General features: G+C 41.1%; 1 protein-coding gene across 6 annotated transcripts in view; it reads right to left on the bottom strand.

Annotated features, from left to right (window-relative positions):
- The window catches only part of dclk2a (doublecortin-like kinase 2a), a 314,799-nt gene that overhangs the window by 81,702 nt on the left and 215,154 nt on the right, over positions 1–17,943 (bottom strand). For all 6 annotated transcript variants that reach the window (XM_060827326.1, XM_060827342.1, XM_060827359.1 and 3 more), the window contains 2 exons: positions 15,858–15,930; positions 2,376–2,484 (listed from right to left, as the gene is read on the bottom strand). In XM_060827326.1, coding sequence (XP_060683309.1) covers positions 2,376–2,484; positions 15,858–15,930 — 182 coding nt within the window. The remainder of the gene's footprint in view (positions 1–2,375; positions 2,485–15,857; positions 15,931–17,943) is intronic.

Genomic DNA, 17,943 nt, shown 5'->3' with positions numbered 1-17,943 from the left:
TTCTTCTGAAACACAACATGTCTGACATCACAGTATTCCTACGTACTGCAATGGACTGTTCATCTAGACTTTTACATAGATTAGATTAGACTTACAGCGTGGAAACAGGCCCTTCGGCCCAACAAGTCCACACCGACCCGCCGAAGCGAAACCCACCCATACCCCTACATTTACCCCTTACCTCACACTACGGGCAATTTAGCATGGCCAATTCACCTGACCCACACATCTTTGGACTGTGGGAGGAAACCGGAGTACCCGGAGGAAACCCACGCAGACATGGGGAGAACGTGCAAACTCCACACAGTCAGTCGCCTGAGTCGGGAATTGAACCCAGGTCTCAGGCGCTGTGAGGCAGCAGTGCTAACCACTGTGCCACCGTGCCGCCCAAAACGGGTTTTGAAATAATACAAGATTTTTGATTCCTACATCAGATGTAGGTGTCTTTGGCTAAACCAACATTTAGTGCTAAAATGCGCATTGCGCTGGAGAAGGTGGTACAGTCATAGAGATGTACAGCACAGAAACAGACCCTTTGGTCCAACTCGTCCATGCTGATCAGATAATCTGAATTAATCTAATCCCATTTGTCAGCACTTGACCCATATCCCTTCCTATTCATATATCCTTTTCAATGTTGCAATTGTACAGCCTCCACCACTTCCTCTGACAGTTCATTCCATACACACACCACCATCTGCGTGAACAAGTTGCCCCTTAGGTCCCTTCTAAATCGTTCCACTCTAACCTTAAACCCATGCCCTCTAGTTCTGGACTCCCCCACCCCAGGGAAAAGACCTAGTCTATTTACCCTATCCCTGCCCCTCAAACCTCTATAAGGACACCCCTAACCACACCAGTACTTGGGGCATAGAGACATTCACAGTGCTGTTAGTCACAGAGTTCTTTATTTTGACGCAGATACAGGGAACGAATAGTGAAATAATTCCTAGTCAGGATGGTGTGTGGCTGGGAAGAGGAATTTGCAAATAATGCTGTTCCCTTGCATCTGTTGCCAGTCTTCTCCTAGATGGCAGAGGTCACAGGTTTGCAAGGAGCCTTGGTAAGGGAATGCAATGCATTTTCTACATGTCATGCTTGCTGCCACATTGTGTCAATGGAAAATAAGTCAATTTGAAAGTGGTGAATGGGATTCCAACGAAGTGGGCAGCTTTGCCTTGGATGGTGTTAAGCTTCTTGAATGTTGTTGGAGCTGCAATCATCCAGGCAAGTGGGGAGTATTCCATCACACTCATGACTTGTGCCTTGTGGAGAGTGGACAGGCTTTTGGGAGATGGGGTGAGTTACCCCTTCAAGATTCTTAGCCTTTTATTTGGTCTTGCAGCCACTGTATTTGTACCGCTGGTCTAGTTCAGTTTCTGGTCATTGATAACAGCCAGGATGTTGATTGCAAGGCATTCAATGATGATAATGCATTTGAATGGCAAGGAATGATGATAAGATTCTCTCTTGTCAAAAGACATTGCCTGACACGTGTGTGGTACAAATCAGCACCTCAGGAATTGCAAATGGTATTGAGCATTTTTCAATCATCAGCAAACAGTCTCACCTCTGACCTTATGATGGAGAAAAAGTCATTGATGAAGCAACTGAAATGGTTGGGCTGAGGACACTACCCTGAGGAACTCCTGCAGAGATGTCCTGGAACCAAGCTGACTGATCTCCAACAACCACAATCTTCTTCCTTTATGCAAAGTATGACTCCATCCAGCAGAGAATTTTCCCCTGGTTCCCACCAACTCCAGTTTTGCTAAGACTTTCTGATGCCACATTCAGTCTAACATTGCCTTTGATGTCAAGGGCAATCAATCTCAACTCAACTCTGGAGTTCAGCTCTATTGTTCATGTTTTGGTCAAGACTGTAACAAAGTCAGGAGCTGAATGACCCTGATGGAAACCCAAACTTAGCATCACTGAGCAAGTTACACCTTTACCAGTGCAGCCGATAGCACTGTCAAAGTCCACTTATACCATTCTAGTGATCATCGGGAACAGATAGATTGATCACTAATTGACCAATTGGATTTGTCCTGCTTTTTGATGAACAGGACATATCTGGCAATTTTCCACATCTTAGATAGACGCTAGTAGCTGTATAGGAACAGCCTGCTACATGCCCAAGTAGCTTTGCTAGAATGTTCTCACTTGGAGATGAGTATGCTATGAATGAGCCACAGCTGACCCCGTGGCAACTTTAGCTTACTACATGCTGTAGGAAAAAGCATTTCACTACAATTCTGCAGAAAAAATTTCAGTCATGTGTAAAATGCAAAACAGTCTGTTAAATAAATCACATTCGCGGTGTTCCCTTAAATATAAGTAAAGGTTTCAGAGGTATCATTATGTTGACTTACCGTTCCACACATTCTTTAACAACGGCAAAATTCCCATCTCCAATCACCTTCCCAACTTTATATTTATCAAGAATAGTTGAAGCTGACAAGGATCTATTTCCATTCAAACCTGTGGGTGATCAAAGAAAACTTGGGTCATCATTTTCAGATCTAACTGTACCGGTATCTCCACATTAACGGAGAGGGAGAAAAGTCATTGATTCTTTTTGTGAGCCTTTCTAAAGAAATAACTTGTTTTTGTTTGATAACTCTACCAGAACATTTTGACATAATTCTTTACTCAACAGCATTTCCTTGCACCCATTTGCGATGATCTGCATTCCAAAATGTTCAGTCATCGACTGAGAGCTAACAGTGATCGATTGAAACACATAGCCCTGAAAGTAAATCACACGGCTTTGAACCACATCAATTGCAAGCCTTATGCTTTTAAAGCAGTCAGCAGCATTCAACTGCAATCATTGGAAAGCAACTCACAAAGAATGAAACTTAAACAAAAGCACCAGGGAACTGAGCAAGGCATCGTTAGCCCAGACATGATCAAGGCAAAAATTCTTAGCTAGAGATCACAAAGTTTTAGACATGCTTCTAGGTCCCAGCTGTAATGCCATGTAGTATGCAATTGTTTAACTCAGATGAATTACTACAGAGATCATTATCGTGTTATCTGGTATTCTTAATGTGTGTTATTATAGTCCTCCTCCCTTCGATTTACATTCCCTCCCACACCACCCCTCTTTTACCCCCTCCCTCTCCACATTCCTATCCCCTTTCCTCCACCCTGTCCACCTTCCCTACACAACGCTCTCAACCACTTCCCTGTCCTCATCTCCTTCCTTCTTCTCTCCTCCACCTCCCTTAGCTCACCTCCTGCTCCTGTGGTGGGCGGGGAGAAACAGTTGGAAGGGAAGATCTTGAGCCTGGGGCAAGGAAGGAAGTGGGTCAAGTCTGAAGAAGAGGGGAGAGTCCCAAAGCTGGAAGAGGAGAGGAAATATCTCAAATCTGGAGTGCACGGGAGGTAGGATCCATAGGGATAGGGTGGGCGTGAAGGGATAGTCCCAAGCCTGGGTTATTCGGGGAAGGTTGTAGTCCTGAATGTGGGAGCTGGCTAGTTATACTCCTGAGACAGGAGAAGGAGTGGGAATTGGAGTCTGGAGACCAGAGGCATGCAGGACAGCTTAGTCCTGAGACTCTAGTAGGCTTGAAGAGGCTTTTAGCCTTAGAGGCATGAGGAGCTGACTTCTGGTGGGCTAGGGGGTTCAGTAGAGTATTGGAAGTGTGGTATGAACTGCAAGATTCTTTGCCACTTATTGGACGATAAAGGTTTCCTTTAAAACATTTTCAGGATGGTGAGCTGTAACTAGTTGAATGCCGGTTCAGGGATTACAATTATTTACAATATATATTAATGATTTGGAAGATTGAAAATGAATGTACTACAGACATGTTTGAGGACGACAGAGGCACGTTAAGTAAGTGGGCAAAAGCTTGGCAGAAGGAATATAAAATAGGAAATTGTGAGGTTATGCATTTTGGCAGGAAGAATAGAGGAAGGAGGAGAGAAGGAGAGAGATGAGGAGGGGGAAGTGGTTGAGAGAAAGTTGTGTACAGAAGGTGGACAGAGTGGAGCAAAGGGGATAGGAATGTGGGAGAGGGAGGGGGTTAGAGGAATTGTTGGAGGGAGTGGAAATGTAGGAATATTATCACACAGAAGATTTGGGAATCCTTGGGCATAAATCAATCAAAGCAAACATCAAAATTCAACTGGTAATAGGAAAAGCAAATGGAATGTTGGCCTTTATTTCAAATGGAACAGAGTATAAGAATATACATCACACTAGGGTGAAGATACCAAGGCTTTTTTGGTCTTTTTTTTAAATGAAGAGAAGTTGAGATAGAGGTGCCAAGCGTCGATTCAAAACCAATAAAGTAAACAAATCGTAATGCTTTTTTAATTGGAACAATGGAAGCAGGGTGAATGGATGGGGTCAGGCTCCCACAGAATCCAGGGTTTTAGTTTAGCTTTCAGCAGTGCTAGGGCTTTGAGGCTGGGTCTGGAAGGTCTCTCTCTCTCTCTCTGTTACAGCTAAAGGCTGGAGTTTTCTCTGTTGCTTGAATTGCTTGTGAGATAATCTATTTTATTGAATTTGCCTTCGCCAAAGGTGTGTTTATGGGATGTTATTGTATTGGAACAGTTGATGATTAGTTTTTAAATAATCTATTATTCTGTTAAGTTTTCCAATAAAGTTAAGGTTGGCTAATTCTTCTATCTTTTGTTTGCTTTTTAGCTGTAGAGTAAGAATAAAGTGTGTTTTGCTTAAAACCGACTTGCGTAACCAATCAAATTACATTTGGACACGGCACCTTACAATTGCCTTTAAATAAGGAAGATTTAGGGTCTAGGCTATATCCTGGATATATTTGAAGGGGTTTAGTCTGAACCATAATATTAATCAGACCTCAACAGGTATACTGTGAACAATTTCGGTACCCTTAACCAAGGAAAGCTGAACTAGCTTTGGAGACAGCGAGTTTTGAGAAGATTTGTGGCTCAGGTTGACGTTCTGGATGTGAGTTTGCTTGCTGAGCTGGAAGGTTTGTTTTGTCACCATACTAGGTAATATCATCAGTGAGCCTCCAGTGAAGCACTGTGTTTGTTGATAGAGTTCTGGTTGGAATGCCATGCCTCTCGGAATTCTCACACCTGTCTTAGTTTGGCTTGTCCTAGGATGGATGTGTTGTCCCCAGTCAAACTGATGTCCTTTCTTATCTGTGTGTAAGGGAACACCTTGACTTGGGCCCCACTTACCACCCGCTGAGAAAAAGAACAGGAAATAACATCACCAGAGAAAATGATGTCACCAACCCTAAGGAAACCTAAACACAAAGAGAAAGCGAGTCATGAACACCAGTGCTTCACTGAAGGCTCACTGATGATGTTATCTAGTACGGTGATGCAACATCTGAAAACGAACATTCCACCTCAGCAATCAAACTTATATCCAAAGCCTTGGTAGGTTGATAGCATGTATGGCTGGACTGTATTAGGAGGAGAGGTTGAGTTGGTTAGGTATTTACACATTTAAGCTCAGAAGAATAATTGAAACATAAGATTCTTAGCAGACTTGACAGGGTAGATACAAAAAAGTTGTTTCCCCTTGTGGGGAGAGACTAGGAGTATCGGGCATATTCTCAGAATAAGGGGCTGCTCATTTAAGATACAGATAAGGAGGCATTTAATTTCTCAAAACATTATAAGTCTGTGAAATTCATTATCACAGAGAACTGTGGTGATTAGATTAGATTACTTACAGTGCGGAAACAGGCCCTTCGGCCCAACAAGTCCACACTGACCCGCCGAAGCGCAACCCACCCATACCCCTACATTTACCCCTTACCTAACACCACGGGCAATTTAGCATGGCCAATTCACCTGACCTGCACATCTTTGGACTGTGGGAGGAAACCGGAGCACCCGGAGGAAACCCACGCAGACACGGGGAGAATGTGCAAACTCCACACAGTCAGTCGCCTGAGTCAGGAATTGAACCCAGGTCTCTGGCGCTGTGAGGCAGCAGTGCTAACCACTGTGCCACCGTGCCTTCCCGTGGCTGTGTCATTAAGTGCAGGTAATATTCAAGGATGAGATAGCTTTTAATCAATAAGGGAATCAAGGGTTACGGGCTGAGGATTATCAGATGAGCTATGATCTTGTTAAGTGTTGGAGTGGACTCAATGGGCGAGATGGCTTACTTTTTGTTGCTATGTCTTATGGCCTTGTCAACTACAAAAATGTTTTATTCACAATATGTTTTAACCCTTTACTAATCTTGTCCCTATAAGAGTAAACCTTGAAGGGATGTCCAGTTTCCTTGGCTGTAGTGAAGCCTGGATGTTGGAGAGAATCATGCCCTGGTCTACAAACAGAGACGGACTGCAAGGGAGTACTAGGAGTTTCACTCAGAGGAAGTGAGGTAACAGTGATGTCGTTCCAAGTCAGGCTAGTGTCTGGCTTGAAGGTTAATTGCAGGTAGGGGTAGTGCTCTCTGGCATCTCTTGGTTTCTGATCTTCCAGATAGCAGAGGATGTGAGTTTGCATCGTGCTGTCAAAGGAGTCTTGGCAGGTTGGTGAGTTGCTGGCTTTCATTTCTCATTATATACATTCAAACCTATTTCCACTGTCTTTTACATCTCCTAATGTTAATGCACTTATGTTGTACTTATGACGTTGACTTTTGTTATCACCTTCCCACCTCCGCTCCTCATCAGAGTTGATAACTCTGGCACAGTGGCTACCCTGGCAGAGTCCACCCTGACAGAGTGGCACAGAGGCTACCCTGGCAGAGTCCACCCTGACAGATGGGGTCAGAGAACGACCAGTTGGAAGTGCAGCCTGCCAGTTGAAATGGAAGGTGTGAAAGAAGCTCTTAGAAAAAATGTTGAAAGAAGGGGAAAAGTTTTGTACACAGTTATTCAGATCACTCCATGGAGGAAGCTGCATTTGGTAACTCATGCCCACTTCCATCAATATGACAAGCTCTGGGTCAGTTTTGAATGTATGACTCTGGACCATAATGCTAAATGCTATTTATCTGTGATTGAGATTTGCTCCAAATTACGCCTTCCGATTTTAAACGATATACTGATCCATTTAAACTGTCATCAAATGTAGATGCTACGTCAATGTTTTCTGATTGGGTACATTCCTTTATCCAAAGTATTGATGAAAAGGGTGGTGGAAAAGGCAGATTGATATTTTAAGCATCAGAAATGAATAATGGTTGTTTCAAGCGAGCAGAAAACTGATGCCTTGTCACAATACCATTTTAGATTTTTTAGTTATTTACTGTCCTCTGTAGTCATATTACCTCCTTTATAAGTATCCTCACAGCACACAACACATTACCTCAGGGGACAATGATGGTGTTCAGTTGGATCTCCCTGTCCTGATTCATGTAAATTGAGAATGGATTAGAAATCTATCCTGAGCAAAGAAAAAGTAATTTGGCCAATCAGGGCTGGTTCATGCACGGTCTATGATTTATTGTACTGTCATTTATTTCTTCCCTAAGCCACGTGTTACTCTTCTGAAGTTAGTGAACACTAATTTCCTTCTCTTAACTCCTCTGAGATTTAAAGTGCTCCTCAACAACTACTGACCAAGCTTCTTTTGACCAACTGAAACAGGAGCAAGAGTAGACTAATCACTGAGCTCAGTCCAACATTCCGTTTGATCATGGCTGACCTGTCCCTCAACGTGCATTTACCCACTTCAGCTCCATCTCCCTGACAACCATACTAAATAAAAATATACCATACACAGACAGCTTTGTGATTTCACCCCTGAACAGCCCGGCTCTAATTTTAAAGTATGTCCTCTTGTTTTTGATTTCCCCAACAGATGAAATACTTTATTGTACCTATCATACTGAATTGTCATACATTTAAAACAAAAATGATCAGATCACCCTTCAATCTTCAATACTTTGAGCCATGTTTAAGCCTTCAAACCTCAAACCTGTAAGTGCCAGCATCATTATAAGGAACTTGTGTTACACCTCCTTGGCAGCTAGTAGATCTTTCCTGAAGTATATGGTGCCAAGACTACTTCAGATGGGACATCACCAAGGCTTTATACAATTGAAACATTATTTCAAATCATCTACATTCAATGACAAAACAAAGACACACATTCCAGTCGGCCTTTGGGTGTGATTTGTCGCTGTCTACCAACTTGAATAGACTTGTGCGCTTGGTCTCTCAAATCCATTTACCTACAGTGTCTGATATCTCACAGTTAACAACATACTCTGATTTATCTTTGAAATCTTCACATATGAAATTTCCCCTACCTCCAATTCCATGCACTCTCAAACATTTTGGCAACGACTTCTTGCATGGAACCTAATGTATTAGCCATGGAGCCAACTTCCACCTTAAACCCTTTGTCTCCCTCACAAATGATCTCCTCAAAACATTCACCTTGATTTGGCTTTCAAGACTGACCTTTATAAATATAGTGCTGGCTTTGTCTGATCAGCATATAGTTTATTCCAGTTTTGTCCTTAAATGATTTTAATACCTCCCCCAAAATAGACATCAAATTGAGAGGTCCATAGCCACTTGGTTTTGTACTCCGACCCTCCTTAAATAATGGAATAATGTTAGCAAATTTCCAGTCTAACTGCACAATTTCAAAATCAAGAAAGTTTTGAAAGATTACTGCTAATGCTAAAACCAATTTGAGTCATAGAGTCATAGAGATGTACAGTTTGGAAACAGACCCTTCAGTCCAACCCATCCATGTTGGCCAGATATCCCAACCCAATCTAGTCCCACCTGCCAGCACCCAGCCCATATCCCTCCAAACCCTTCCTATTCATATACCCATCCAAATGCCTCTTAAATGTCGCAATTGTATCAGCCTCCACTACTTCCTCTGGCAGCTCATTCCATACACATATCACCCTCTGTGTGAAAAAGTTGCCCCTTAGGTCTCTTTTATGTCTTTCCCCTCTCACCTTAAACCTATGCTCTCTAGTTCTGGACTCTCCGACCCCAGGGAAAAGACTTTGCCTATTTACTCTATCCATGCCCCTGATAATTTTGTAAACCTCTCTAAGGTCACCCCTCAGCCTCCGACACTCCAGGGAAAACAGCCCCAGCCTGTTCAGCTTCTCCCAATAGCTCAAATCCTGCAACCCTGGCAACATCCTTGTAAATCTTTTCTGAACCCTTTCAAATTTCACAACATCTTGCCTTTTCCAAAAATAAAATCAGCTCCACTTATTCTTTAACCTATTAGAAGAAAACATTTTCCCAAACTTGAACAATGCGTGACACATGGCAACGTTACAGTTGTGTGCTCTTGTTTCAGTCTCCATTTCCCTCAATGGAAGAATTTAAAATTATACATGGGCTTATCACAATCGATTCCTGATGATGGACTCTGGCCCGAAACGTTGAATTTCCTGTTCCTTGGATGCTGCCTAACCTGCTGTGCTTTAACCAGCAACACATTTTCAGCTTATCACAATCAGGCAGCTTGATGGCAACAGATCTTTGCCTCAAAGCAGTTGAAAGTCTCAGGAGGTCTTAATGAAGTAAATCCTATTGAGATATTTCAAGAAAAGCGTTGACTGAAAATTGCTTTGTCCTTCTAGTATTCAATGTTGAAGACGAGCAAAGCTAACACATTAAAAGAAAGTGTTTCCAGCAAGCAGCTGTCCCTGTCAGGACTCTGCATCATAAAACTTCAGCATATGTGAGTTTCCAAATTGTAGTCATGGAGAACAAGGGTGCCAAAGTGGGAGCAGGATGCTGTAAAATCAGCCTATGGGCTGTAGATCTGCAAGATGTTTTGAAATAACAATTTAACTGCATTTGCTCCTTCAAAGAAAATGCACAGCATTCCTGAACTATCAAAGAGCCACGACAAACAATGGCCATTTCCATAAACAAGGCAAATTCCTAAAATTGGCCTTATGGATTTGTGTATGCTTGCAATATTTCACCAAATCTCTAAAGAAATGAGTTCTCAGAAAACGTTAGCAAATAGTGAAGTTGTGACATCCTTAAAGAAGAACTAATGGGTCAAATAATAAACTTCCAGAGAGAAATATAACCCACTGGAAAGTAATAATGTGTATGCTTCTCTACACATGGGCATTTTGCCACACTAGCTATAACTGCTGTGTAAAAATTGGATATGAGGACGATGATTTTGATAAATGCTTATCTGCTGAAGAATATCAATAACATTTAACTGCACAAATGAGACACAACAGAAAGAGGTAAAAAAAACGACTTCCATTTCAAAAAGGCAGGTTTGGTTTCAGATTTTCATTTTGGAAACTTCCGGAGAGACCACTAAAACATCAGCAGCTTATTCAAAATTGAAGAAATTGAATAGATATCTTGAGGAAGTATTTCATGATGTTATTGCATTCTTAACATTCTCATGGTTGTAGAAGACAAAGTTAATAAATCTTAAAAATGGGAATGATATATAAGGGCTGTTGGTAAGCAGGAGTCTATGAGAATTATTAACATCATAGAGGGACTGAACTTTGTCAAAATTTTGTTTCATGTTTATTATTCACATTTACTTGAAAAATGTGCACCACTGGAAAATAAAATGGAGCTGTTCAACAGAAAAAGAAGCAATATTTCAGTCCTTTGGCGGGTTCATAAGAATTTAGTTATTTAACATCTGCACCTTTTCACTAATTGAAATATGGAAACATCAATATGGAGATTGGGATATGTTTTCCATATTTGACACCCAACATCAACATGAGTGTTCCCTGGTTAAGTACAGAAAAGAGCAAATGCGCAATAAAATTTACTCTAATTCTCCAAGGCAAAATACAAAATGATAGTAAAAATGAAAAAGAGTAAGAGGCAGCCTCAATACTTAAAAATGACACCATTTCAATGATAAAAGTAGTATAATGAAAGATCTAAGCGGGCAGTGAAGACATTAGGAGCAGAATATGTTTTAAATTTAAGACTGTATTGGAGAGTTGTGTACAGCCCAACCCTTCCAACCTTAGCTGTACCTATGAAGTGGTGCAGTTGTAGAGACTGGATTAGCATGCAGTAAAGACAGGATGGCTTCAGTGTGCAATTTAAGATGTATTATAGATTGGGATAAGCAGACTGGCTCTTTCTTGTATGTCTTCAGGATAATTTTCTCCAACAATATATTCTAGAACCAAATAAGAGAATAGCTATATTCAATTTGGACATTAATGTGATGAGACACAGACTGTTCATAGGAAACTGTGTAAATCTGTGAAAAGATAATGATCATGTAGAATTTCATGTCATACGGAAATTACTTGTATCCATCAGGGCAAAAGTTCTAATTGCCAACAAAAGGCATGTTAGACTAAAGGGGTAAAAAAATTACTACAAAAAGTAAAAAAAATAGCACATACCAGGCAATGGAGGTATTAAAAGAACAATGAAAGATGAACAACCAAATTATAAGAGCTATGAAAAAAAAGAGTACAATAAGAAATATGCAAGCAACATCAGAATCACCAAAATAAATTTCTATAATTCTATCAGGAAAGAGTGCAATATGGGCCCCTTACAAATAACATTATTGAAATTAAAGAAATAGTGTGCATGTTGAACAATTACTTTGTTTACATCAGTGATAACATTAGGTATTTAAGAAAATAACTCTTAAGTGGTGGAAAATTGCCAAATCACGAAACAAAATAGGCTGATGACAGGAGACAATGAGCAGAGATAATGGGAAGGTACACTGATACACAGAATATGTCTAGTGCAGGTCTGCATGACAATGGTGGGGCATTAGCTACTTATGGAAATTAACAATAACTCAGTCACGAGGTACAAGGCCGTACATTCAAATTTTCCAATGAAACAACAATAGGCAGCATTATAAGCAGTGTAAATGGTAGCATAAAATTACAAAGAGATATTAACAGGTTAACGAAATGACATTACAGGATTATGGAGATAACTAGTTTGCTTTTGTTTTTACAGAGGTCAATGAAACTTTTTTAAAACAATACATTTCTTGAAAATCTCATGTCTCGTGGTAACGGCTTGTTTATTGCAGACTCTTGCCTAGGTTTACCACTGAAAATGTGTTGCTGGAAAAGCGCAGCAGGTCAGGCAGCATCCAAGGAGCAGAAGAATCGACGTTTCGGGCATGAGCCCTTCTTCAGGAAACTTCTGCTTTCTGCTTTGATGATTGTTTGTTTTCTTCAGCTTGGTGGCCAGTCTGGTTCACCGTTCTAACTCTCTTGTTCCTGAAAACCATCCTATTGTGGACAAGGTCAGAAGTCACAAACACCAGGTTACAGTTCACCAGGTTTATTCAAAGTCACAAGCTTTTGGAGCCTTGCTCCATCATCAGATAAAGTGAAGAGCAGCACACAGGCACAGAATTTACAGGCAGAGTGATCGAAAAATCATATAAATGGTGTGAGTGGAGTGTCAACAGCTGGATACCAAGTGAAGGGATGACCTATAATCTGATTAGTTGAGGCAGAGAGCTAATTACAAAAAATTAAAAATAAGGTGGTGCTAGAGACAAACATACCTGGTATGTTACATAGTATGATGTTGTTTAGTATGGTGACAAAACGTCTAACAACAAACTTTCCAACTGAGTGAGCAAACTTACATCCAGAACCTCAATCTGAGCTACAAATGTTTTCAAAAATCGCTAACAAACTAACCAGCTGGAATAACACGAGAGACATCTCTCTGTAGGCACGGTGGCTCAGTGGTTACCACTGCTACCTCACAGCGCCAGGGACCCAGGTTCGATTCCAGCCTCGGGCGGCTGGTTTGTGTAGAGTTTTCACATTCTTTCCATGACTGGATGGGCTTCCTCCGGGTGCTCCGGTGCACTTTAGGTGATTTGGTCATGCTAAATTGCCCACAGTGTTCAGGAATGTGTACGTTAGGTGCATTAGTCATGGGAAATGTAGAGTAATAGGGTTGGGGAATGTATCTGAGTGGGATACTCTTTCAAGGGTCAGTGTGGACTTGTTGGGCGAAATGGCCTATTTCCACTCTGTAGGGATTCTATGATAGATGAGAGTCACATGCCAAGGATCTAATCAAAGTAACAAGTAATCCAAAACTGTACAAATAGACTAATTGAACCTTCCTCAACACAATGAATGTTTCAACACTATACCAGTACCTGCTACAACAATGGGATTGCTGCTGCAGCCTCAGTACTCAATACCAACACACAATCTCCAGGCATCATCCTACAACTCATCCACTTCATCCTCGACCACAGCAGCTTCACCCTTTACAACCAGTTCTTCATCCAGACACAGAGCAGCCATAGTGACCAAATGTGCACCCCAATATGCCAACATTTTCATGCACAAGTTCGAGAAAAACTTCTTTGATGCGCAGGACCTGATACAAATGCTATACACTAGGTACATCAACAGTTTTTCCTCTGGACTCATGGTGAGGAATCACTGAAATGCCTACACAAGGATATCAACAAGTTTCATCTCACCATTAGACTTACCATGGACTACTCTTCAGAATCAGTCTCATTCTTGGACACACACATCTCCATCAAAGACAGACACCCCAGTACCTCACTTTATCGCAAGCCCATGGATAATCTCAGGATGCTGCACTTCTCCAGCTTCCAACCGTAAACACTTTAAAGAAGCCATCCCCTATGGACATGTCCTGCTCATAAACAGGATCTGCTCAGATGAGGAGGAACATGACAGACACCCTCATAAGAACATGATACAATTCTCAACTCATCGATCACCAGTTCCGACGTGCCACAGCGAACAACCACAATGACCTCTGCAGAAGACAGGCACAGGACATGACCAATAGAGTACCCTGCATCACCCAGTACTTCCCTGGAACGGAGAAATTAAGCCATGTTCTTTGCAGCCTTCAATATGTCAGCACTGATAACGAACATCTCGCCAAGATCATCCCTACACCCGTACTTCTCGCCTTCAAACAACTGCCAAACTTTAAACAAACCATCATTCACAGTAACCTACCCAGCCTTCAGGAGAACATCAAATACAACACCACACAACCCTGCCATGGCAACCTCTGCAAGACATGTTAGATCAACAACATGGATACCATTACCACATGTGGGAGCATCACTCACCACACATATGGCAGATACTCATGTGACTCAACTAATGTTGTCTACCTCATACGTACAGGCAAGGATGCCCAGAGGCATGGTATATTGGCAAGACCACGCAGACGCTACAACAGATGAATGGACAGACAGGATTATTCCCTCCCACTCGGGGAATATTACAGCAGTGAAGGATATTCAGCCACCAAGACAGCCTTTGAAATACACAACAATGCAGAAACGCTGAGCAGAAACTGACAGTCAAGTTCCATACCCATGAAGATGGCCTCAACCATGGTCTCGGGTTCACGTTGTGCTACATTACACCCCGCCATTGTTTTGACACCATCAATTTGATAACTTGTTATGATCCCTCTACCTCAATTAGCTTGTAACAGTTTTGGATAACTTGTTAGTTTGGTTTGGCCCTCAGCTTGTGACTCATATCACCCATATTATTCCAGCTATTTGGTTTGTCTCCAGCACCACCTTATTTTTTAATTTTTTGTAATTAACTCTCTGCCTCAATTAATCAGATTACAGGTCATTCCCTTCAGTTGTCAATCAGCCGTTGACACTTTACTCACACCGTCTGACACTTTTGATCACCTGCAGAGACTTATTATTCAGCCTAGCGACACTCCACTCACACCATTTTTATGATTTTTGATCTCTTTGTCTTTAAATTCTGTGCCTGTGTGCTTTCTTCACTTCACATAACGAAGGACCAGTGCTCTGAAAGCCTGTGATTTTGAATAAACCTGTTGAACTATAACCCGGTGATGGGTGCCTTCTGACCTTGACCACCCCAGTCCAAGACTGGCACCTCCACCTCCTGTTGTGAATCCAGCATAGTATCTGGAGCGCTGGTCCAGGCTCAACCCTGATGTTCTCTTTGAGAGATTCTGGAAGAATCCTCTATGCTGTGCTTCCTGAGAAAGCTGCATTGGATCCATCCCAGAGACACCTGTCTATGTTTTGGTGTGTTAGAACCCTTGCTGCATTATGTTTAAACAAATAGCAGAAGTCGACTATTAATGATGCCAGTACTTAGATATTCATTCTAGAAATCTGGTAAGATGGTATTCTCAAACAGATTGTGAATGGCTGATGAGACTGCATGGAGGAGGTGGTCAGTCTGTCAGGGAGTGGTCAGAGTTTGAACTTAGTTTTTGGATTGTGTTTCCTGCGGGGAAAACTAATCTGGCTATTGTTGGTACAACAGAGATTCAAATGCTCCCTGCCTAAACTTCTTAATCAGCTCCTGAAAGCTCAGTGTTTATTTGTGTGCGTGTTTTAGTTTATTCAGAGGGATAAACATTTGTATAATTATATTACAAACTGCATGTGTTACCAAATTCTGCACCTTCAAGGAATAGTTTTTTATATACTAATATAATAATGGTAAATCTTTACCAACTGGTCTGAAGAGTCATATCAGACTTGAAGTAGTTTTACTCTGTTTCTCTCACCACTGATGCTCCAAACCTGCTGAATTTCTGGAGCATTTTCTGATCTGGCAGGTAATCCAAAATCTGCGAAACACTGAGATCTGCCACAACCATAGTCCTGGGAGAATGCACTCTCAAAACTTTTGCTTTTGCAGGTTTTGGACATTGAATCTGTATTTGAAACAATGCTCCACAAGCAGCATTGATGCTAGGTCTGAGATTGATGGAACTTTGCTAACCAATTGCATTAGGAATATAGGACAAGTTCAGCCACACAGAATTGGGTCAGGGACTAAGGTTCAGGACTCTAAGGCTCCTGATTCCAAAGCCTTACATCTCCACTGCATCTTTAGAAGCAATTAACAGTCAATGCTCCAAAGCATAACCACTTACCTTCTGGACTGATGCCATTGGCTTGTTGAGATACTCCATTCACATTGGTGGACAAACCTATCTGGTGAATAATCTGTAAATAATACAATGTAAAGCATTATATAGTTTCAGAGATCTCAAAATTTTCACTTTAGAGAGCCCTTGGCCATAGGATGTAAGACCAAGGATTGCACAGTAACATGACAATATATTTTGGGCAGGAAAAGGCAATCTGGTGGGACCTTTCATTATTTCTTGGATTACTATCACAGTTAAAGTCAATTCAAACACAGAACCATACGGGTATGGCTGCAGCATTTTTGTTAGAAAAATAGCAAGAAGATGGGAACAATTTATCAAAATACATTTGTGTAATAAAAACACTTCACATAAAGCTGAAAGCATTTGCCATTGACTGTTGGAATTAAGTTTACAGAAAAGATCAGTATTTAATTGTGAATTTTAATAATCTAACCTAATGGCAGTTTTGTGACTGGTGCACCTGCACAATAACTGGTCGATATATGACCACGTAGTCTGTAATTTAACATTTGTTCTGTAGGGCTTATTTTCAAATTCATACTTTTTGAGCACGATCAGAAAAATATAGGTGTGCTTCAAATAGTAGAAGCAATAATCATGGGCAGGAGTCTGAATTTTAATAGTCATATATTCCAGGATGTTTAAGATCTTACATGTCTGGGAAGTTGTAACATGTGAATAGCTAAACTCTCAGTTAAGACAAAGTGAATTCCCTCAGCATGTTAGCACAGTGGGTAGCTATCCAGCAAGATTCCCATGTCACCCCATTTATAGGAATGTGATTTACTGCCTGAAATCTTGAAATTGAATTCAATGCCAGAAGGTTAAAAAGGAGCAGAAACACTAATGTCCCGAATTTTTAAACCAAATTTCTGCAGTCTCTGAGTTAACCAATGCTGTGATTTGAACCATGGGGGATATTTTGACCTTGGACAATAGTGCAAGGTGTCTATAATGGATACGATTAGGTCTGCCATCCATTCTATTTCCCCTGATATTTATATCTCTTGACGTCAATGGAAATGAGAATTGGACAGACCCATAATAAATGGCTGCTCTGTCACTGCGCATATAGTGCCTTTGCCAAAGTCAAACCTCCCCATGGAATTTTATAGTCCAAAAGGAAACCAGAACTGCCGGAAATACACAGCAGGTTAGGAAGCACCTATGGACAGAGGAACAGTGCTAACCTTTCAAGTCAATGACTATGCGTGAGCTCTGATGAAAGGGTGTTGACCTGAAATGAAGAAAAACATTTTTGTGCAGCAACAGGTTAAGATTTGGAATGCATTGCCTGACAGCATGATGTAGAAATGTGCAATTGAGGCATTCAAGAGGACAGCTATCTATAAAATAACATTGTGTACAGCTATCAGGAGAACAGTCAAATGGCAATAAATAATTGTTCCAATGGAGAACTGGCAGTGACACAGCTGTTTTAACTTGCTTTACAATGTTGTGGATTCTGCTACTGTAGCAACATTGGCCACAGCTGTCACAACGTGTGCAGAGGTTTCAGAGCAGAGTGTAGGATGTGGATTGGAGCCTTGAGTCTATTCTGTAAGGATGGACACACTTTATAAAAATGTCTTCTGCAACTTTGTTGGTACAGTTCCTTAAGGAAGAGTTGCATAGTTGTAGTAATGTTGGGTTAGCAAATTCTGACAGAGGTTTGCACTCTGTGTTCACTCTTCAGTTGGTTTCTTTTGCATTACATCCCCTTGAGTTTTCATATGCCTTTTATAAATTCAAATTGCTTGACTCACTTGAGAAAACTCAGTTATTGCTGCTATTCCTGCTGAGCTCTTATCCATCATTAGCTATTGTTTGAAAGATTGCACGAATATTTCCCAGAAAGAAACACCGGAACTCACTCTAATTTTCAGGTTATGTCCCATTGTTCAGAACTTTCTCACAAGAGGGTTATCCATCTTAGCAAATCCTTTAGTCACCTTAAATATATCATATAAAAATTACTTTTTCATCTTTTATATGCTAGGGAATATGAGCCAATTCTATGTAACCAGTCCTCATGATTTGATCCTTTTATCCATAGTGTCCTCCT

This window comes from Hemiscyllium ocellatum, chromosome 1, assembly GCF_020745735.1.
Source record: "Hemiscyllium ocellatum isolate sHemOce1 chromosome 1, sHemOce1.pat.X.cur, whole genome shotgun sequence".
In the NCBI taxonomy this organism is placed as follows: Eukaryota; Metazoa; Chordata; class Chondrichthyes; order Orectolobiformes; family Hemiscylliidae; genus Hemiscyllium; species Hemiscyllium ocellatum.
The sequence above is the reverse complement of the archived record's forward strand: the minus strand, read 5'-3'. Positions and strand labels throughout refer to the sequence as shown.